This window comes from Marmota monax, unplaced genomic scaffold, assembly GCF_021218885.2.
Source record: "Marmota monax isolate L192 unplaced genomic scaffold, Marmota_monax_Labrador192_F-V1.1 WCK01_AAM20220418_F8-fsc00007, whole genome shotgun sequence".
Taxonomy (NCBI): Eukaryota; Metazoa; Chordata; class Mammalia; order Rodentia; family Sciuridae; genus Marmota; species Marmota monax.
Window position 1 is genome coordinate 23,910,375 of NW_026692781.1, and position 23,081 is coordinate 23,933,455.

General features: G+C 34.7%; 1 protein-coding gene across 2 annotated transcripts in view; it reads right to left on the reverse strand.

The window, feature by feature from the left end:
* Positions 1-23,081, reverse strand: part of Stat4 (signal transducer and activator of transcription 4) — a 104,403-nt gene that overhangs the window by 47,954 nt on the left and 33,368 nt on the right. For both annotated transcript variants that reach the window (XM_058580334.1, XM_046447526.1), the window contains exons 4-5: positions 3,221-3,319; positions 1,079-1,171 (exon numbers count right to left, since the gene is read on the reverse strand). In XM_058580334.1, coding sequence (XP_058436317.1) covers positions 1,079-1,171; positions 3,221-3,319 — 192 coding nt within the window. The remainder of the gene's footprint in view (positions 1-1,078; positions 1,172-3,220; positions 3,320-23,081) is intronic.

Sequence of the window (23,081 nt, forward strand, 5' to 3'; positions counted from 1 at the left end):
TGGGGAAATGATCTGGTTAGGGCTCCAAAGGGTAGGCCTCTGTTGTACCATGCTTCTCAGGAATTAAAAAGAGTTTGAGGGGCTGAGGATGTAATTCCGTGGTAGAGCACTTGCCTAGCATGCTCAAGGCCCTGGGTTCGATTTCCAGGGTGGATTAAAAAAAAAACAAAGGAAATTGTGTTCTATGCAAAACCTGTCTAAGTACTTGATTAATGTGCTTAAGTATTCTTACTATAATAAAATAATCACTCTCTGCCTTTAATCACTTGTAGAACCAGTAGATACCTTGGTTTTATAATGTGCAAAGGCCTTTTGCCTCAGGTCTATTTTGAGAAACTGATTCCTTCCTGTTATAGTGTAAGAGAAGCTTTTGCAGGCCTGCTTTAATTATGGAGAATCACTAAATCAGAAGTCTAAAAGTAAATGCTTAGAAATACTGTCACTTGACCCCTAGGCTTACTATCAGACAATATATGCATGGGCCAGTTTATCTTTTTTATTTATAGTTTATTTAATTTTATGGAATTCTAATTTTTGAAATAAAAAGAAATGGATGCTATGTTTTAGAAAGGAAAATTAGCATTTTATTTTATATCCAAAATAGTGGAAAGTTAGTCCTATTTAAGATTTTTTTTTCTAGATTAATGAAATTAATAAATCTCTGACAAGACTGATTTGGGGAATAAAAGAAAATACAATTTGTCAGTATCATACCAAGGTGTGACAGCATTATAGATTCTACATATATTCAAAGAATAATAAGGAATCTTATGAACAACTTTATGCCAATAAAGACAATTTAGGTGAAATGGAGATATTTCTTGAAAAGCACAAATTACTCAAGTTTATTCAAGAAGAAACTAGATAATCTGATAGCTCTTTATCAGAGAAATTAAAGGGCTTCCCACAAAGAAATCCTCTCTATATAAACAGAGTATGTAAGGAATATTTATCATATTAATAAACTCTCCTTTGTGCACTGTATATACTAACTTTGGGCCTTCGGGAGGAAGGTGCACAGCTAACTGTGGGAGAAGAGAGGCTGCCCTTTCTAGACGTCTCAAAAGGTCTCACTCACCTGCACACTGTTTTTAATGGCAGACACTTTGTGCTCCACATTCCTCTGTCTTTCTGAAACTGAAGAACTTTGTAAGGATTTCTCCAGAGGTCCCTGGAAAGAGAAAATCTTGGAATTTCACTCATGTTGATAAAGTTGATTTATAATAAATGCCATATATATACTATATACTTTGGGTCAGTTTGATACAGAATATTACCTAGCCACTAAAAACTATGCTCAGGGGCACTGTGCTTAGCACACAGAGGGTCCAGGTTCAATTCCCAGCATAATAACAACAAAAATCATGCTATAAAAATATATTTAATGACAAACAGCATTAAATTTTAAGGAACTGAGCAGATTATAAAACATGAATATGATCTCAATTGCTTATGTTTGTATATAGGTATTATATATGTTTTTATTCACAAATGTATGAATATATGCAAAGATATGTAGACTCAAGTACCTATGATTGGAAGAAGACACACACCAAAATGTTATCAGTGTATTACCTCTGAATACTGAAATTGCAGTTGATTGTATGATTTTTAAAATGTTTCCTAATTTTCTAGAGCAGATCTTCATTCCTTAGATTTTACAAAACCAATACATGTAATTTAAAATCAGTATAGAGAAATTTCATTAAGTTGGACTTAAATTCACAACTGAGGATGTCCAGCCTGCTGTTATGGGATTTAGAACAAAAGGGGTTTACTAAAGAAAATGTAAAAATATGAATCTGGTTAAGCACAAAGATCAAGCAGCTTCTCCAAGCACCACTTCTTAGCCACTCTAGATCTGACACTGAGTATGTTCCTCAGATGGAAAGCTCTATAGGCAGCTAGAAGGGAGAGTGAAACATGCAGGCAGGCCCTTCACTTCCCAGTCCAGTGAGAAACAATGGTTAGGTTGATGACGCCATACCCAAACCCACAGCAAATCAGTGGAGGGACCTCAAGTGCAACCCATGTCCTTGACTCTTGGTCAGGTGCTTTTCACCTACACCACATTCTTCAGCTAGGTAAAGACTTTATAAAATTCTCTTTCTCTCATTTTGGTCTCTATTACTTGTCTACTTAGCTGAAATTTAAAAACTAGTGCTTCTTTCATGGTAGTATATGGTACTGGCAGATTATTTTCAGAGTGACATATATGAGCATTCACTCAAATTTGATATTTGTCATTGAGATGAACAACTCACACACACACACACACACACACACACACACACACACATACACGACTAGAGATTAAAGGGATACAAAAAGGACTGCCAAGAATGTATATGAGAACATCAAGTAGTCATGATGGCTTCTTAATTTTTAATCAAAAGACATTCAATCAAACTGAATGCACTTTAGAAACTTAATACAATGTTTAAATTAAACGAAAATGGCACTATCTTTCATATCTTCTACTAAAGCTATAACTTGACAATAACTAAGCCTGAGAATGGTTAATAGTTAAAAAGATATGTTTATTAGACCTTCAAAAATAAATGTAGTGCTATGATTTATTAAATCGTGAAGAATGTCATTTGGAAAATTGATTATTTATATTTTCTCTCCTTTTTCTAATAATTAACTGAAAAAGTATTTCTTAAAGGCTTCATTTATCCTTCTTCTTTGATGGGGGCTCTGAGGTCATTCAGATAGAGGGATAAAATATAACCTAAATAATACATTGGGGGCAAAGTACATTCAAACAATCAACAAGCAAGTATATTTATGGCATTTCTTTGGGACAAAATTTCTGCTGGTGAACAAGTTTAGATATATGAGGTAGGGAACAGCAAAGTACAGGAGGGTTTTAGTCAAGATCAGTCTGCAAAGATAGATGTAGCTGTGGAAGCAGAGTCCAAACTGTTAATTAGGAATTCAGGTGGTTACTATATTCCTAGATTGCTAGCAGAGTGTGGCTAGTGGAAGCAGAAAAGAATGTCTAGGGAAGATTCTAGAAAGAAACTCTGGAGAGACTTGGTAATTATCTCAACATGGCGGAGAGCAAAGGAATTACTAAAGACTGCGATTGCAAATGATGGAAAAAAAGGTCGGCACCACTCACAGGTGGAAGAAGCTGGTTTAGAAGTTAAAAACTTCCGTTGCACAGAAATTGAGTTCAAGGTGATAGCGGGATCACAAGTTCAGAAAATATTACCTGGACAGGCATGTTGGCTGCAGCCAATATTCTCCTCTCTTCCCTTAAACAGTTTGAAATAACCACAGCTACATGCATTGGATTTCCATGAAATTTTCCCTGAAAAAGAGTGAGCAAAAACAGCACAAGAGCTTAAGTATATTGCACAATAAGGAGATGTCCCTGCTTGAAAATAAACAATAATCTCCCAATAAGCATGTGAAATTAATTGGGATTTGTTCCAGTAATCTATTCCATTACAAAGTTATAGGAACTCATTGCAAAGGTAGACTCTTAACAAGAGTATATTGATCTCTTTGCCTGCAAAAAATCACTTTTATTGATTAATCATTGTTCTTAACCACCTCTTTAGGATAGATCCTAAACACACTCCAAAGGGTCAGTTTATTCTGGGTGTAGGGCATATTTTAAATACAGGAGTTACTTCCCTGTGAATTATCATGAACAAGGGTGGGCCTAGCCATGCACTTGTTAATTCTGTGCTTCATGCTTAAAACATTAATTTTTGTCCTTATTTGGTGGTGTTCATATTGACTAGCTCATAACTATATTAGGATACTCAAGTGAAACTGTAGTCACATTTCAGCAACAACATTTGTATGACATCTAAGCTACCACATCCTTTATTGCCAAGGTTAATGGTGCAGATATTGTTAACTGGCAACCCGTGGGCCTAATTTGGCCATCAGGTACATGTTGTAAATTAAAATACTTGGATCCCTTCAGGGGCATTATGTACCACCCACAATTGCCATAGTGCCCCCAATGAGTGAGCCTAGCACTCATTTATCTTACAAACAAGGCCTCCTCTGAGTTTTCTAGCCTTAATTTACAGAACTAATTGGAATAACACTATTATTTTAGTCATGTTAAACTTCTTTACTCAACTTTTTCCAAGGCAAGATTAGCAGAAGGCATAGCAGACAAATGCACTAATTTAGTTTCCCTCTACCCTCCTCTCTGAAGGTGGTACTAAACCCACGACATGGACAAAGGTCAATAGCAGGAAAAATAAAATAACAATCCACAAAGTGGAAAATTAACAATTAATAAAAAGTAGATTATGCAGACTGGCAAACCAAAGGGTATCTCTATGGGAAAAAATGAGTTTAGTAGTTAAATACACATTTTTATGGTTGTGACTGCTGACACAATTTTATCAGATGATGCATGTTAATTAACACTTCTATTTGTAAAGTGAGGGTAAATACCAACTCTCTGGATTCCTGCTCTTCAATATTCTGCAGTTTTTAAAACTTTTTTTTCTCTATAAACCAGAAATCTTCAAAAGAAAACAACGAAAATGAATTGACTGAAACTCAGAAGTTAAAGAAATGAAAATGATCCTATTTATTAAGCCCAGATTCTATGTCTCTGATTGTTGATGTTGGCAATTTCAGATTCTCTATTAGAATTTATTCCTGTTGTTAATTTTCCCATCTATTGATTTTAATTTCCTAAGAAAAACTGTGTTTTCTCATTTTGATTTCAATTTACTTAAAAAAAAATGGCATCATTAAAAAGAAAGGGCTTTTCCTAGGGTCATTTGGAACTTGAGAACTCATCCTAAGATGGGGAGTTCTCTACCACCTCAAGAATTACCAGTATTGGTCTTTATTTTTCTCACTGCTGTGGAGTATTTCCTTGATCATTCAGATACTATCTTTCAACATTCTCAGCTTTGTTGTACACTTTTCTATTTTCCTCTCTTACTTAAACTTCTTTTACCTTCCTTTTCAGATTCAGTTTCCCCCAGATCTTGAGAGATTAAATGACTCATTTTTTTTTTCCTTTGTTAAGAGCCAGGAATCAACATTGTTTTTATCTAGGATGTCTTTTTCATTTTTTAATTGCATTTTCTTAGTGCCTCACTTAAACATATCTGACAAAACACTTTATGAAAAATTGATCACTGTGGACACAATATCAAATGAGTGCTCTTCCTTTTCTAAATACCAGAGATGTACTCATGTTCACCTTTGAGTAGTTACTAAGTACATGGACCTTCAAACAGCAAGAAAACAAACCCCAAGGTGTGGGCTGGTGGGAAAAAGGAAGAAAAAGGAAGCTGGAGAAAGAGAAACTGCCCCTTTCGGTTGTGTGTGGGTCTCTCAGGCATCTGTTCTGCAGCTGTCTTCCACTCTGTGTCTAGTTCTACACTCTCTTCTTGCCTGAACAGAAATTTTAATTATAGTGAAGTCAATGTAGTCATCTCTTCTTTATCGTAGTGTTTTTTCATGATGTGTTCAAGGAATCTTTCCCTAAGCTGCAGTCATGGAGATTTTTTTCCTATGATATCTAAGTCTTCGTGATTTTGTCATTAATTGTAATTCACTTGGAGCTTGTTAGTAATGAGAAGTTCCTTCACTTTTTTTTTTCTTTCATGTAGATACATAGTTCCACCAACATTTAGTGAACATTCTCTTCTTTCCTCACTGCTTGCTGTGCCTTGGTCAAAAACCAAGTGTCTGTACATGGGTGAGTTTTTTTTCTGGACTCTTTTCCATCTCAGCGTTCTATCTGTGCTTTATCAACAGATTATCTTTATGATTGTACTTTTGTAATAAGTTCTGATGTCAATCAAGTAAAATAGGTTTTATTTGCATTTCCATATTCATTTTAGAATCAGCTTGTTAAGCTACACCCCCCTTCCACACACACACATCCATGTTGAGAATTCAGTATTAAGTCTTTAGACAAATGTGGAGAGAGACTTGGCATGTTTATAATTGTGTTCTAATCCAATTACTTATACATTCTTCAGTATCTCTATTAAACATCGTAATTTTTTTCACATAGAGCTCTTAAATATCTTTTGTTAAGGTTATTTCTATGGAGTGGGGTTTTTCCAACACTGAAATAAATAATATCTTTTCTAATTGTTTGCTGCATATATATAATATATATGTATAAATGATTTTTGTATATTTATTTTTAATTCAGCAAACTTGCTAAACTCTTATTCTAACGATGTATCTCAAATTTTTGCCATTTTTAAAATTTTATCTGTAGATTCTTTTGAATTTTCTGAATACACAAATTATACCTTGTGCAAATATTGATAAAATTTTCCTCCTTTTCAATCATTTAGTTTTCATCAGGATTTCACCTCTATTCTAAGACTTATTTAGAAATGTTAATTTACAAACATGGATATTCCACTTTTTAATAAAAGCTGATTTCTAGCATAATTTAAATTTTTTTTTTACTGCATGTTAATTGTATGGAATAACGGGTTGATCACAATACAGATTCTGAATGACTTCAATCACTTTATATTTGTTGAGACTTGCTTTGTGGCCGAGCACATGGATATTTTATAAAAGTTTTATGTTAACTTGTAAAGAATGTGGATTCAGCTGCTGTTAGGTATGAATATTTTATACAGTTGCATTGAATCAAATTTGTTAATGGTTTTGTTTAAATTTCTACATTCTTATTGATTTGTTTTTGCCTGATCAATTTGATCAATTAATGAAAGGATTATGTTTAAAGCTCCTTTGTGAATTTTTCTCTTTGTGCCTCTGTCAGACACATTTAGTTATGTATTATGGAAGAATAAAATGTTTGAACTGACTTTTATCACTAATAATACATTTTACCTTGAAGCAAAATATGAACTAAGACATATACAGTGTTTTTCCTTACTGAGAGAACTTTTATTTATTTCAAAATGGGTATAGATATTTAATCATATGTCAGTATTGTACATATATTAAAGGGCAAATATACATAAAATAAGTAAGTTAATATATTCCTAAGACTTCTTAGAGTTCAATTTTTCTAAATCTCTTTTAAATTCAGGCTTCCATATTTTTTTCACAAAATACTGTTTTGCAGGCCACCGTGAATGTCAGTGACACATTATTTCTTTAGAGTATGTCCAACAATTGTTCCCATTCTGTAAGTTGTGATGCTGCTACTTTCTTGATCTTACCAGCAGTTCTCAATAGAAGGTTCCAGGTAAGAACCAGGACTCACATTCCTTCTGCAAATGGTTCTTAAATGGTTTGTTGACTGAAACCTTGAAGGTTGTGGTCTAGTAATAGTGTTGTGTTCAGCAGTCATACCACTTTACTTTTACGTGAGATCATTACTTAACTTTCAGATAGATGTCCATGAAATCATTGAGAACTTGAATATATTGTAGTGGCACCACCCCCTCCTCCACAGAAAATCTTAATTAAGCTTCTCCAGAAATCTTCACCATAATTGATTTTTAGGACTATGAGCAGAAGAGTCTCTACAAAAGAGTTCAATGTAGGTAAACTTCCTATTTTCCTGTTGCTCTATCACTTAGCCACTGGCCTGAAAAAAATCAGCACTCCAGGTGCTGAACACCTGTTTTCCTAGTTTTTCACAAACATTTTTCCAGGATAGTAGTTTGTAAAAGTGTGTTTGCAAATGCAAACAGATCCTTTAACAAGGCCTCTGGCCTTGAGCTGAGCTTCACAGAGATGTTTACATGTCTAAGATAAGAGAAGTTACCAATTGGGTTCCATGATAACAGCTGGCAGGGGTTGGAAGAAAGGGGAGAAGAAGCTGTCCCCTTCTCAGGCATTGTCCTTTAAGGGTTAACTTGCTCAGAACAGTGAAAGAGCAGCTGCTTTCATGTGAACTTCTGCAAACTGTGAACTTCTGAGCCCCTCCCCTTACATGCTGGGTATAAAGTTTCTGAAACTACTTCTGAACTTGAGGTTCAGGGGATTAATTGATTACAGCGCAAGCTGTACCCTCTGAACCTGACTGCAGCCAAATAAAACTATTTCCTGCTATCTTCAGTGCCCTGCCTCATCTGTCCCCTACAATAATATAGTAGGGTCCCCAGATGTCAGTTCCAGAAGACTTCTAATCAGTCTTCCATCAGCTCAGCCACCATCCACATGCTATAATGGCTCACTCTTAACACCTTTGAAGAAGGTCTTGTTCTTAGATATTGTTTTAAATTTTAAAATTAAATATAGTAGCAACTCCAGTAGTCAGCAGTCAGACATACAGCCACAGGGGTACACTGCTTCGTAACCCAAACTCACACTCTCATCCCCTAAAGACCTTTCTGCATTGACATGGTAGCTTTAGGTCTTCCAAGGCAAAATGACCTCCCACCTGTCTGCATTACTTGCTGGACTGAGCACATACTTTCATTTTTCCCCAGTGTTGTTATGCTGAAAGTTCAGAACATTTTGTTCATTCAGCAGGATGTTTCAGATGAATTAATGTTGTACATCTTAATGATAATGTTGAGCAATGCATGATTCACGTACTCTAGGTTTTTATTGTGCTGATTTCTTTAACTATTATAAGGACTTGGCAATTTCTGTTGCCACTCTTACTTTGGGCATCCATTTCAGTCATAAAATATGACTTCATCTACTTGTGGGTCAATTTTTTTTTCCATCCTGTAAAGCACTTTATTGTTGCTTTCCAAGAAAATATGAAATTTAAGATCATTCATTGAATGACAAATATTTGTTAAACAGATACCAAATTTGTCCCCTGCTGATTTGTTAACATCCCATTCTGTAAACATGGTGACTATTTGTTTCAACCCTCAATCATAGTGTTCTATTTGGATGACATTCTAAATAGCAATTAAACTCAACATGTGTTATAACAACAGTGCATTTAATTCAACTGCAGTGACAACAACATGAGTAACAACGACCCAATTTCACATCACAGGCAATAACCATTTCACTGTCATTGCCACATGGCAAAAGCAATTAAGAATCTTATTGATTATAGGATGCATTCTGATTTGAGTGATGTTAAAATGCTAGCAAAAAAGATGACTATAATACTACAATCAATATTACTTTATGCTAAATTCCTTGTCTTTCCTTCCAATTTCCTTTCTACCTAATTTCTAAATTTGACTTATCATTAAAGAACAACTAGTATGTCTGCTTTTTTCCTTCAAAAGGTCCAAAGAATATCAGAGAAGTAACAAATGTGAGAAAGTCTACTCAAAATAATCTCCATTTGGGTGGCACAGAGCCTGAGTGCTTTCCCCTTGAAGTGATCCTCTTGAAAATGCAGACACATTGGGAGAGTCTGCACCACACTTAACTAACGTCCTTTGCGTTGTAAGGAATTCATCAGATGTTGCTTTCTGACTGCTATATCTTGACGCTGCTGGATTCAGAAGATCCCCCAAAGCGCAAGGCAATAGTGACCAAAGGAGGATTTTGAAGAGATAAATACCTACTACTGTCTTGGTTTGAGTTCCTCCAGAGACTGACCCTGAGACACGGATTCCAGTGCAAGTAGTTTCAGTGAGAATTTATTCCAAAAAACAGAGGAGTGGACCAGTAAGACAGGAAGAGAAGGCCATGGGTATGCTATCGAGCCATTTGCTAAGATGGGCTGGAAACCCCATGAAATCTATGGAACATGGACTTTGAGTTATCTGCCCAGGGACTTTGGGAACTGGAGTATTTTTACATCAGCTATTATCATATACTACCAGTCCTGAAGAAAAAAATAAAGTGAAGATGCTGGCAATTGGAATTCTATTCCATGGAACTAATATGATGAGGCCAAGAAGATGTGGTCAGGATAGCTGACAATGACTGTCAGATACAACACCCAAAGGCACAGACTGTGAGAGAAAAACTGATTAGGGAAATTTCATTGACATTGAAATTGTCTGCTCTACAACACATTGTTAAAGAATGAAAAGGCAAGTCATAGGCTTGGGGAAAATATTTGTAAGAATATAAAGAACTCTTGTCCAAAACATAAATTTATAAGTCAAAAATAAGAAAACAAACTCAATTTAAAAATGGGTTGAACACAATTTAACTAAACAGACACTTCTCAAAAGAAGTACAAATGGCTAATAATTATATGAAAAAAAAAAGTTCAACATCTTTAGCCATCAGGGGAATGCAAATCAAAACTACACTGGGATTCCATCTCATCCCAGACCAAAAGGCAATCATCAAGAATACAAAAAAATCATAAAAGATTGTGAGGATTTGGGAGAAGAGGAACTCTTATACACGGTAGGAATATCAACTAGTATGGCCACTGTGAAAATTATTAGTATGGAGGTTCCTCAGAAGACTAAAAATAGAACTATACCATATGATCCAACTATACCACTCCTTGGAATATACTGGTAGGAATTAAAGTTAGCACACTATAGAGGTACCTGGCTACCCACGTTTATTTGTGACATAGTTCACAATATCCAAGTTATAGAATCAGCCTAGATGCCTATCCAAGATGAATGGATAAAGAAAGTAGGATATATATTCACGATGGAGTATTATCAGACATGAATCATGTGATTCACAGGAAAATGGATGGAACTGGAGGTCATAAATTTAAGCAAAATAAGGCCAACATAGAAAAACAAGTATCTCACATTTTCCCTCATATGTGAAATTTAAGGGAAAAAATAAAGACAGGAGAGCAGCAAACAGACTATTGGAGAGGAGGAGAAGGAACAAGAGGGTGAGGTAAAATAAGGGTGAAGAAGGGGAATCGGGGGTGGATATGATCAAAGTGTGCTTTTGCATGTACAAAAATGCCACAATGAAACCTATTACTCTATATAACTAAAATGCACTAGAAGTAATTTAAAAGCAATGGGCCAAACACCTTAGCAGACACCTCGCCACAGGAGATGTAGGATGGCAAATAAACATTTGAAAAGATTTTCCAAATCATGTGTTATAAAAGGAAATGTAAATTGAAACGATGAGATAATACTACACATCTATTAGAATAACCAAAATCCAAAACATCAACACCACGAAATGCCAATAAGGATATGAAGCCACACAGTCTCTTATTTGTTGCTGGTGGGAATATAAAATGATGCAGACATCCTGGAGATCAGCTTCACAATTTCTTATAAAACTAAACATACTCTTACCACCATAGGATCCAATAATAACCCTCCTTGGTATTTACCCCAAAAAACTGAAAACTTATTTCCATACAAAAACCTGCACATGAATATTTATAGTAGCTTTATGCATGACTGTTGAAATTTGGGGAGCAGCCAAGATGTCCTTCAGTTGAGGAATGGATAGATGAACTATTGTATATCCAGACAATGTATAATATTATTCAGTGCTAAAGAGAAGTGAGTTATCAAGCCATGGAGACATGGAGGAGACTTAAACGCACATTACTAAGCAAAAGAAGTCAATCTCAAATCATAATGTATTTCAAACATACAATGTTTAGAAAAAGTCAAAACTGTTCAGAAAATTCAAATGTCAGCGGTTGCCAGGGGTTAGGAGAAAAGGAGGGACAAATATGTGGAGCACAGGAGCTTGGTGGGGCATTAAAACTATCTTGTATGATACTATTATAGAATATTCATGATATCATACATGTTAAACCCATAGAAATGTGTAAACCAAAGAGTGAACCCTAATGTAAACAAAACACTTCACTTAATAATAATATTGATTCATCAACTCTAAAAAAAAATCACACCACACTAATATAGATATAGGAGAAACTGGTGGGAGAGGAAGGCTAAGGAAGTACATGGAAACCCTACTTTCTGCTCAATTTTTCAGGAAAATGCTTTAAACAATTAATCTTTGGGCTAGGGATGTAGCTCAGTGGTAGAGCATTTGTTTAACAGGCTCAAGGCCATGGATTCAATTTCCAGGATTGCAAAAAATAAGCAAATAAAAATAAATATTAACTCAGGTGCAGACCTGTAATTCCTACTACTCAAGAGGCTGAGGCAGAAGAATCCCAGGTTCAAGAGCAGTCTCAGCCACTTAGTGAGACCCTGTCTCAAAATGAAGTAAAATATAAAAAAGTACTGGGGAGGTAGCTCAGTGGGAAAAAAAAAACTTAACTAAAATCTTTTAAAAATTATCTTACTAAAGTTACTGTTTTTACTTATCCTCCACACGAATGAATGAATTCAAAGTTACATGCCTCCCTTATGTAAAGTTAGCTTTAAATTCCCTCAACACAATAATGTTTTCTTGACAAAAGAGAAATGAGGCAAAGATTATCAGTGGATATACATTATTGAATGCTGGATCATTTATGCCAGTAATAGTACTTACATCTTAAACTAGCTAAAAATTAGCTTCAGGTATATGTATGTATATCAGCTGATTTTTTTTTTTAAAGAAAGTACTTTATACCATTCCCCCCCCCCCCCAGTACTGGGGATTGAACCCTGGGGTGGCTCCACCATTAAGCTTCACCTGCAGCCCTTTCTCTTTTGCTAAGTTTCCCAGGCTGGCCTTGAACTTGTAATCCTCCTGCCTCAGCCTCCCAAGTCACTGGGATGACAGGTATGCACCACCACTCCTGGTAAGAAATTACTTCTTAAAGGCATCAAGTATTCTTCTGTAAATTCTGAGCATTCCAAGTACAATGTTCTGTCTGTAAAGACTTACCCCTTCATAGACTATTGCTTTGCAAGGAGCTGGAGAGCCCTCTGTGCAAGGTTGGGGGACCTGGTTTTGTGGCTCAGTTACCAGCTGTGCAATTTTAAGTAAGTGACTTCTTAATCTTCATTTCTTTAGTTGCCTATTAGTCGTCAGGATAATAATACTTGTCATTCATCACTGAGTAATGGTGAGGAGCATGCCAGACAATTGAGAAAGAGCCCTGCAACTTGGAAGCACTCTATAAATATGAGGAGTTTTCTGTGTTGCCTCATGGTGGTGTTAGAAGAATTTAAAAGCTGTACGTGGTCAATCAACAAAAAAAAACAGAAGAGAAAATCTTCCCATTAGCTTCACAGAAATGATCAAAATTCATAATAAAGCCATTGGAGTAAGACTGAGTTGTGTTCCAGGAAATATATTTATATGAACATAAAAGAAACTCCAGAAAAAGTAAGACAATGTATTTGGGGATTTTTAAAATGTTAGACAGTGGGGACTTTCCTGGCATTTCTTGAGGACTAACCTGCACATACACACAAATACAATGAAAGCTGCTTTGAAAAAAAATTAACTTGTAAAAGCTCATTAGAAATAATAACACCGATTTCACTGAGACAATTTACATAATCTTTGGAAGAGAATCATTAACACTACACTTTCTTCACAAACTCTCACCAGTGATTGTTTTTGAGTAATGGGATTGGGGAATGGATATTTTCACTTTTTCTTCAATTTTTTTATTGTTAGAATTTCTTTTAAATAATTAACCATGTGCTACTTTTGTGATCAAAAATAAACAGGAGGGTTAAAATACACATATCTTTCTTATTAGATTTCTCTATTTACTCAATTTATACAAAGATTTTTGTAAAAGATAAACACTGGCTTCGAAAATTTGTCACTCCAGGGCAAAGGGAACAGAATTGAACCTGATCAGACCATTGATGACTAAAATTCAATGCTCAGAGAATTTGCAGCATTGTAAGTAAGAGATAAATAAATTACTTAATTCAAAATGACAGGAGAATACAGTGATGCTAACAAGCTCTATTAGCTTCTATGTTTGAACACACCAGTTACAGAACCTGCCTGAGCACCTATTATGTGCAGGGTGTTATAGGTTTTGTTTCTAACCCAACAATAGACTGTGAGGCACATATCAGAAAGCCCGGATGTTGTGTCATTTGGGAAAAGTTATGGAACTAAGAAATCAAGAAACAGGAATGCCTCAAACTAAGCATTCACTTTCCAAATCAATTCTGGCTTCTTAAATTTGATTCTTTCTGGATAGCATCTTCAACAAATGATGCTGGGAAAACTGGAAATCCATATTCAACAAAATGAAATTGAATTTCTTTCTCTCACCATGCACAAAAGTTAACTCAAAATGTATCAAGGATCTAGGAATCAAACCAGAGACTCTGTGTCTAATAGAAGAAAAAGTTGGCCCTAATCTCCATCACATGGGGTCAGGCCCCAAATTCCTTCATAAGACACCTATAGCACAAGAGTTAAAACCAACAATCAACAATGGGATGAATTCAAACTAAAAAGTTTTTCATCAGCAAGAGAAATAATATGTGAGGTGAATAGGGAGCCTACATCCTGGGAACAAATTTTTACCCCTCACACATCAGATAGAGCTCTAATCTCTAGGGTATACAAAGAACTCAAAAAGTTAAATAACAAAAAAACAAATAACCCAATCAACAAATGGGCCAAGGACCTGAACAGACACTTCTCAGAAGAGGATATACAATCTATCAACAAATTCACGAAAAATGCTCACCATCTCTAGCATTCAGAGAAATGCAAATTAAAACTACTCTAAGATACCATCTCACTCCAGTAAGAATGGCAGCCATTATTATGATGTCAAACAACAAGTGCTGGCGAGGCTATGGGGGGAAAAAGGTACACTCATACATTGCTGGTGGGACTGCAAATTGGTGCAGCCAATTTGGAAAGCAGTATGGAGATTCCTTGGAAAGCTGGGAATGGAACCACCATATGACCCAGCTGTTCCTCTTCTCAGACTATACCCAAAAGACCTAAAAAAGCATACTACAGGGACACAGCCACATCAATGTTTATAGCAGCACAATTCACAATAGCTAGACTGTGGAACCAACCTAGATGCCCTTCAATAGATGAATGGATAAAAAAAATGTGGCATGTACACACAATGGAATATTACTTAGCACTAAAAAAATAACAAGATCATGGCATTTGCAGGGAAATGGATGCATTAGAGCAGATTATGCTAAGTGAAGTTAGCCAATCCCTAAAAAACAAATGCCAAATGTCTTCTCTGATATAAGGGAGGGGTGACTCAAAATGGGGTAGGGAGGAAGAGCATGAGAAGAAGATTACCTCTAGATAGGGAAGAGAGGTGGGAGAGAAAGGGTGGGAGACGGGGAATTGCACGGAAGATGGAAAGAGACCCTCATTATTATACAGAATACATGCATGACGAAGTGAGGAAAAAGAAAAAAAAGAAGTGTGTCACATTAGATTGGGTAGAGAGAAGTGATGGGAGGGGAGGGGAGGGGAGGGGAGGGGAAGAGGGGAAAGGAAGGACAGCAGAATAAAATAGACTTTATTATTGCTGTATGTATATATGTGACTGCATGACCAACGTGATTCTGCAACCTGTACATTCAGAAAAATGAGAAACTATACCCCATCTGATTCAAATGTATGATATGTCAAGATCATTGTACTGTCAGGTGTAACTAATTAAAACAAATAAAAAGAAAAAAATTGATTCTTTCTATGTTTAACAGACCCTGTGAGCCACAAGCTGCATTTAATTTTACTTTCCCTAGCTATCATATTATTTTCTATGACAAATCTGTTCATGGTAACCATTATTTGATTATTTGTAGCACCTCAAGGTAGCTACAGTGCTTACACAAATAAACCAATAGAAAATAATCATGTGTTTGACTATAAAATGGCTAAATGACTTTTGCTAAGATGACTTTGGTCTTAATACCCCTGGCAATTCCACTTGCTGTTGGTAAAGGCAATCTTCCAAGGCCAGTAAGTGTCCTTGCATGGTCTTATAAGGTATGCGAAGAATAAAAGGCCCTAGCTATTCGTTACTCTGGCCATTTCTCGGTTGTATTTGCCCCAAGTAACCTTGAAGAATGAGGTAATGTCTCTTCCTATCCAAAGAATGGGCTTGCTTCACTAGTTGTAAAAGGAAAGAAATCCTAAAGTTCATTGTTCCTCTCCTGTGATGCAAATCACTGATGGTGTAGACATCCAGAATGGGCCCACTGTGTCACCTTTGTAGGAGTTGGGGATAGTGAAGAACTTACACAAACAAACATGAACCTCTGACTATGGCTTTTTCTATGAATAATAATGCCTCTCTTCTCTAATCCAGAAGTCTCCTGTCCTTTTCTAGCACTCGTAAAGTTAACTTGTTAGCTTGAGAGGAGAATAAAATCCGAGCCCCAGCACAGTGTTTAATACTTATGTGTTATAAAACTTATCACATAGAATTTGCATTTTCTCTGTCTTGCTGATTGCCATCTAGACTCTGCATTTTTATCTGATTCCTTGTCTAGACTCTACTACATCTTTTTTTTTAAAGAGAGAGAGAGAATTTTAATATTTATTTTTTATTTTATTTTTTTTCAGCCGACACAACATTGTTGTTTGTATGTGGTGCTGAGGATCAAACCCGGGCCGCACACATGCCAGGCGAGCGCGCTACCGCTTGAGCCACATCCCCAGCCCTAGACTCTACTACATCTTTTAAAAGAGGAATCAGTCTTCTTCAAGGTCAATCTTCAAATAGCTATCACCTTATATAAACCTCACAAATGCTTGTTGAGTGATCAAATGAGAGGATGAACAAATTATCATAATCATCTTCTAAGAGGAAAATCGAAAAAAACATATTATTTGATGTTTATGTTGGTAAAGATCTCTGCTTTAAGTTCTTCTTAGTTTTTTTTTTTTTTTTTTTTGTCCCTGGTAGCCATGAAGACATAAAACTAGAGTCTTAAGATTATTTGGAAGAGGACAGCAAGGTATAATGTACCCCTGGAGATGGCAATCTTGCTTCTCAAAGGTCAGATGGGATTCTCACCCTGTTGACCAAAATTACGGGTAGTGAGGCTGCCTGAAGGAGAATGGAACAAGAGGCTTGTCCCTTTAATGGGGATGGTATGCTATCATCTGTGTGCTAATGCAGATCCAGAGGGTAAAGGAATTTGTGTCCTTCACTTATGTCTTGTGGGATCACTCAGTCATTCTTTATCCTTACTCTAGGGATAATGTTGAATTCATCACCATCATCATCATCAGAGTGTTTAGACAGAATTATAAAGATAAGAAAATGGAATATTAAATGTAAATATGATATAATTGTGTATCTAGTGGGAAAAGAATGATAAAATTTAAAGAATGAATATTCAAGATAACCTGGTTTTCTCTTTACTTGTAATAATTATATAGGGCTAGAAATAGGAAATGTTATATTTAAATAAAAGTACAGTTAAAAATAATTTTTAAAAATTTAATAAACCATAAGTAAATGATAAATGATAGAGGAGAGAGATGTGTTTAACTTGACTTAAACATTACACAATGTATACAAGTATAGAAACATCACATGGCACACCATATATACATACAATTTTAATGTTTTATGTATCTATTAATTTGAAAAGTTTAAAACATAAGAATAAGTGTAACAAGAAAGATAAAGGTCTTGTGTGAATTAAACTAGGGTCATAGTGAAAATTTAAAACAAGGTCTGAGAAAGCTTAAATTGAATTCTAGAGTGTAAGATTTAGTATCATAAATATTTTGTCTTGAAATGAGTATGTGTATTTAGGTTAGGCTACCAGGAGTTGCTTTTGGAGGGTTTGGGGTTGAAGGAATGATTCAGTGAAGTGATTTTAAAGTTTACACTGAAGAAGAAATGTCTGAGAATAGCTAAGAAAATTACAAAGACTAATGTTTCAATGCTTGAAATACGTCCAGGAATTTTCTATGTGCTCTGGTTTCATCTAACCTTCACAGCTATTTGTGACAAATGTTGTCATTCAGATTTTACAGATAAGTGAGATGTGAAACAACTTTAAGCCAGGATTCAGTTTTTCTAGAGCGTTGAATTGCCTTTAACCAATCAGCTACCAAGTTCACTGTCTCCATGCGCAGGCGAGGAGGACTTGCTGTAAATGACACTGAAGTATGTGACTAGTAGTACTGTACAGCTAGATTAGCAGAGCATAGTGAACACACGCAAAGGTGGTATTTCAGTTCAGTGAGGAAAAATGCTTATTTTAAAAAAAATCTCTTTGTATAATTGTTTATCAATCTACAAGAAAAAGTTAGGCCTCTATATAAATAATTCCACGTAGATCAACAGATTAGCTTTAAAAAAATGTTAGAACAAAATTCAGGAAAATTTGTGAATAATCTAAGGACTGGAGAGAACTTTTAAACCAAAGTGGGACTCTCAGAAACTATTCAAAAAAGACTCTTCATTACATTTAGATGTTTGTTTTCAGATGGAAAATGATGTTATTAAATCAAAAGACTTATAATAGACTGAGGAAAATATTAATAGCCCATAGGAAAGAATTGTTATAGATGAAAGATATTTTAAAGTCATTACTAATATGCATAAAGAACCCTTGGAAATTTACTATAAGAAAGTGAGTAGGAAAAATCATAAAAAGTACATCCAAATTTGGGAAAGGATGCTCAGCCTTACACATAGTCAGGAAAAAAAACAAACAAATTTATAGTGAAAGATAAATATTTCCCCCAATCACATTGGAATAAATAAAAAAGAATATTATCTACTGTTAATGAAGATACGGAAAAGAGAATCTTCATACATTTTGCTGTTGGAAATATGAATTTTACAATCTCTTAGGAAAGAAATCTTATAATGTCAAAATTTAAAGTGCTTCTACTTTTGACTGAAAATCCATTAAATCCCATGAAAATAGAAGTATGAGCCCATAATATATGTACAAGGTCGGTTCCTGCAATACTGTTTATGGTGAAGAACAACCAGGGGTATAGAGATTGCTTCCTTAACAGGAATGGCTCAGTAAGTTGTAGCACCTCTACACAATAAACCATTTGCTGTTATGAAAATGAAGGGATTTCAGTGATGTAAAATTTGGAAAGCAGAGAAATGAAAAATAAAATTTCCTTTTGGTAAATGACAAAAACTTGATCTTATCATTTATAAAATTTCATAAACATACATATGAAAGTACATGGGCATAAATCATATATTTTCCATTTTATTAATCATAGACATAAGTGTAGACATGAAAGGGTACACATTTTGTTACTAACATTGATGTTTTCAAGGGTTAGGGTGTGGATAGAAGTAAGGAAAAAATAAGAGGAGAGGAAGGAAGTTTGTAATAAAAAGTAATATGTATGATATGATCTACTTTGTGGAAAATGATATATGAATGTTTATGCAATAAAAGTACAAAAAGATGATGATCAAAATGTTAATGGTAGTTATCTTGTTGTGGTGGAATTTCAGGGTTTTTTTCTTTCTTTTTAGGCTTTTCATTATCATTTGAATTTTTACAAAGATTTGCATTATTTAGGCTACTGAAAAATAAAATCATAAAACTATTTTCATCCTAACAAAAATTCCATTGGTAGGGAATTTTTAATTGATTTACATAACTGCAAAACTTAGAAAATTAGAACTCCTAAAGCAATAAGTGGAAAAATCATTCCCATCAGAACAAATAAAACCATTTCTCTGAAGACTGTTGACATTTATGAAGTAACCCTCAAAGTGCCCCTGTACATTTTCCATTGAACAAAATCTGAAATCTTTTTCAACTGTCGTGGAAGAATTAATACCGTTCAACTTCTGAGAGAAATGAAACTGAAGGGATTGCTAATAGTTCATAAATAATGGAAGGAGGTTAGAGCTTAAACAACCCCTAAAGTCAACTGCGAGCACGAGGACAGGACCCAGAACTACCTCTAAAACTGTGAGTCTCGAAGCTGGCTTACAGATATACCCAGAGTGACACTTCAGAGTGGTCTCTGTGGTGGTCTAAAATACAAATCACACTAATGTGTATATTTAAAATGACTTTTTCTCTCCGGGTCACTCTAGACAAGATGCTAACTGGGAGAAAGTTGTTCCTCAAGGGTCAGCCTTTTAAGCTGACTAAATCTGACATCCATGACCACTTCTACTTTGTATTTCCATCAAAATGTACTTGTCTTGTTTCCTCAGAAAACTGAGAAAGATGTATTAAATGCATATGATACTATTTGCTTTATGTATTTATAATTTTTCTTTATATGTTGATTCAATATTACTAGCTGATCCATAAATGCTCATTTGAAATTATCTCTTATAGTATTACAATATTTGTCCTGATGATTGCTTTGGGGCTGAAATTTTATATTAACTAACAAATTGTAGTTATCATGAGCATTTCATGTTCTTAGTATTAAATAAATACTGTTGGCTATATCTCTATTTTATCATATTATTATAACAAAGTATGTAGTGAACATACTTTGCTTTTATATGCTTTAGCTTGATATACCTTTGCTGAGCCTTTTACTTTGAATTCTTCCAAACCTCATATTAGGTGGTTGCTTATAAGCAGCATGGTTGAACTTTGTGTTCTGATTCTAAATGAGAATCCTTTTATTTTTAACAAGAAAGCTTAATAAGCCTGTATCCATTGCCGTATTTAATATATTTTATTTTACTCTGTCACTTAGTTTTCTTTTTTCTTCTTGTTATTTGCTCTATAGTCTATTATTCTTTTACTTTTATTTTCTCCACTACTTTGGGAGGTGCACATGTGATTTATCATGCTTGTAGTAATCACTTATGGAATTTGTCAAAAGCACTTTTGCATCCAATTGTTCACAACCTTCTTTTCACCACAATTCCTAATAGATAAATCTTCACATTCACTATATTCTCCTTTCACTGTGGGCTCCTGGGCTATGGATTGGGCTATGGATTATGCACAAATTCTCACTTACTCCACCTCCAATTTCACAATCCACCGTGAATACGTGACACTTCCATTGAAACCTACATTGTATTGATTGTATGGAGTAAAAGTTAAGGAGTTTTCTATGTCAGGAAATTTAGCATACTTTCATTAAATCTCTCAAGTCTTTATCTACATGGTTCCTTAGTCAACCCCACAAAGTGGCCCTCTAGAATATATTTTCAATTGTCATTTCCATTCTATTTGTTTTTGAGTCTCTAATTATCTGTATTTCTGTAGCTGATCTCCACATTTCATTTTCTTCCACATCACCACATTGTGGGCCTCAAGTGTGACTCCCATATCATCTATTTATTTTCTATAGTGTCCACTATATCCAACATGGATTTAATTTTACTCCTGTTTTTCTATTTCCCACCATGGAATCCTTTTCTGTATTAATCACCCTTTTCTCTCTTTTCATATCATTCTTTTGAATTTTTCATTTCAATATATTTGTTCCTTTCAGATTTCTGCTCCTATTTTATACACGTTTTCCTGCAAGAGTCTTTATATGATGGAGTAGATCATTTTCAGAAGTATATTGCTCTTCTAATACTTCAAGCTGTGATTGTAAATCTCTTGTAGTATTTTTTTCATAGGTCCCAGGCATCTGTCTTTAGGCTGTGCTTTATTAGAAGAAAGCAGTGTTGATTTTTCTGATGTAGTTTTATTGACTGAAACTTGTACAGATTTTACTCACATTCTAGCATTTAGCAGTCCAGTCATCTTATTTTATAATATTGTGTGTGCCTGTCTTTTCCCCCCTCTTAAAGCTTGAAGAGATTTTTATATCAATTATAAACCTGAAGTCCTTGTTACCAAAATCAAGAGGCTGAATCCCAGGCACTGTGGAAGACTAACAAAGAAAGCTAAATATCTTGTAAGTGTCCCTGAAAGCAAAATTAGCCCTAATTCTCTTCTCATAGAATTGGTCCTATTTCAAGTTGAAGCATACTTTGGTCTTAGAATTAAAAAATGATGGTCACCATTGTGTTTACCATGAAAAAACCCACATATTTTAATATATTATTCCTTTTCATTCTTATAAGAATTAAATGAAAAAAAAATCCACAGGTATTTCTCATCCTATGTCCCATTTTCTTCATTTATTTTAACCCTTTTGACTTGAAGAAAATCTAATATATCTTTAATGTCTGTTGTTCTCTCTGTTTCAATTTGAAGGAAGCTTCTCAGACACTGAGACATCTATAGTTTCCCCTTAGCTCGCCTACCTTTATCATCACTCCAATCTTTATAATATATATAGCTTCATTTGCACATCTCTAACAAGCAACCACAATTTGAGATTATGAGTAATAGGTAACTAATTTTTTTTAGGTATAAGAGCCTTTCTATTACTAAAGAAATAACTATATAATCCCCATTTTGTGATAAATAAAATGCATTTGTCAATTAATAATGCCCTTAAAAAGACAAGAAAATGGGCCTGGGAGTGTATCTCAGTGGTCAAGCACTTGTCTAGCACACATGAGGCCCTTGTTTTGATCCCTAGCACTGCAAGAAACAAAAAAGAACCAAAAAAACAACAACAAAAAACCCAACCCCCACCAAAAAAGAGAAATACACTAAAGTATCAACAGTGGCGATATCTGGACGGTATAATTATAGATAATTGTTATTTTCTTCCTTTTTTATTTCCCAAATTTCCTACTATTAATAGCATTACTTATAAAATCAAAGAAAAAAATCACCCTTCTAACAGAACAAAGTTTTGACGATAAAGGAATTAAACCAATGGATTGTTTTTCTCATGTTCAGTTCCAATGAACATTTGTCTTCAGGGAGAGGACGAGAGTATATTGTAGATATAAAGTTTTAGAATTATTGGCCATTTTTAATTTTTTAGAAAGAAAAGTTAAATTCACAACAGTTGTGTATGAAGAAGTTCTTGCCATGTAAATTAATGCTGAATTTTCTAGACTTGGGGATTTAATGTACTGATAACTGCAGTAGAAGTTTATACAACTTTATATCAGTATATATTAAAGGGAGTCCAATTGCCACCACCATATACATTGTCATTATTTCATAAAACATGGACTATTCCTCCCCAAATTATTACAGAGGATGAATATTGTCAAAGCATAAAGAACTATCCTTTAAAAGAAATAATTTTTGACTTTGCAAAAGTGCTTTCTATCATTCTATTATTTTGTTCCCATCTGGTGAAAAATTTATTAAAGATGGGCTGTACTGAGGGAAGGAACCTATCTCAATATCATGAAGGCTATCTATAAAAAACTCATAGTAAATGGGAAACAATTGAAAATATTTCCATTAAAATCTGGAACAAGATAAGGATGTCCACTGTCATCACTCCTATTTAAGATAGTGCTAGAAATCCTAGCTAGAGCAATTAGGTAAGAGAAGGAAATAAAGAGGATAAAAATAAAATAGAAAAAAAACCCAAATTATCAC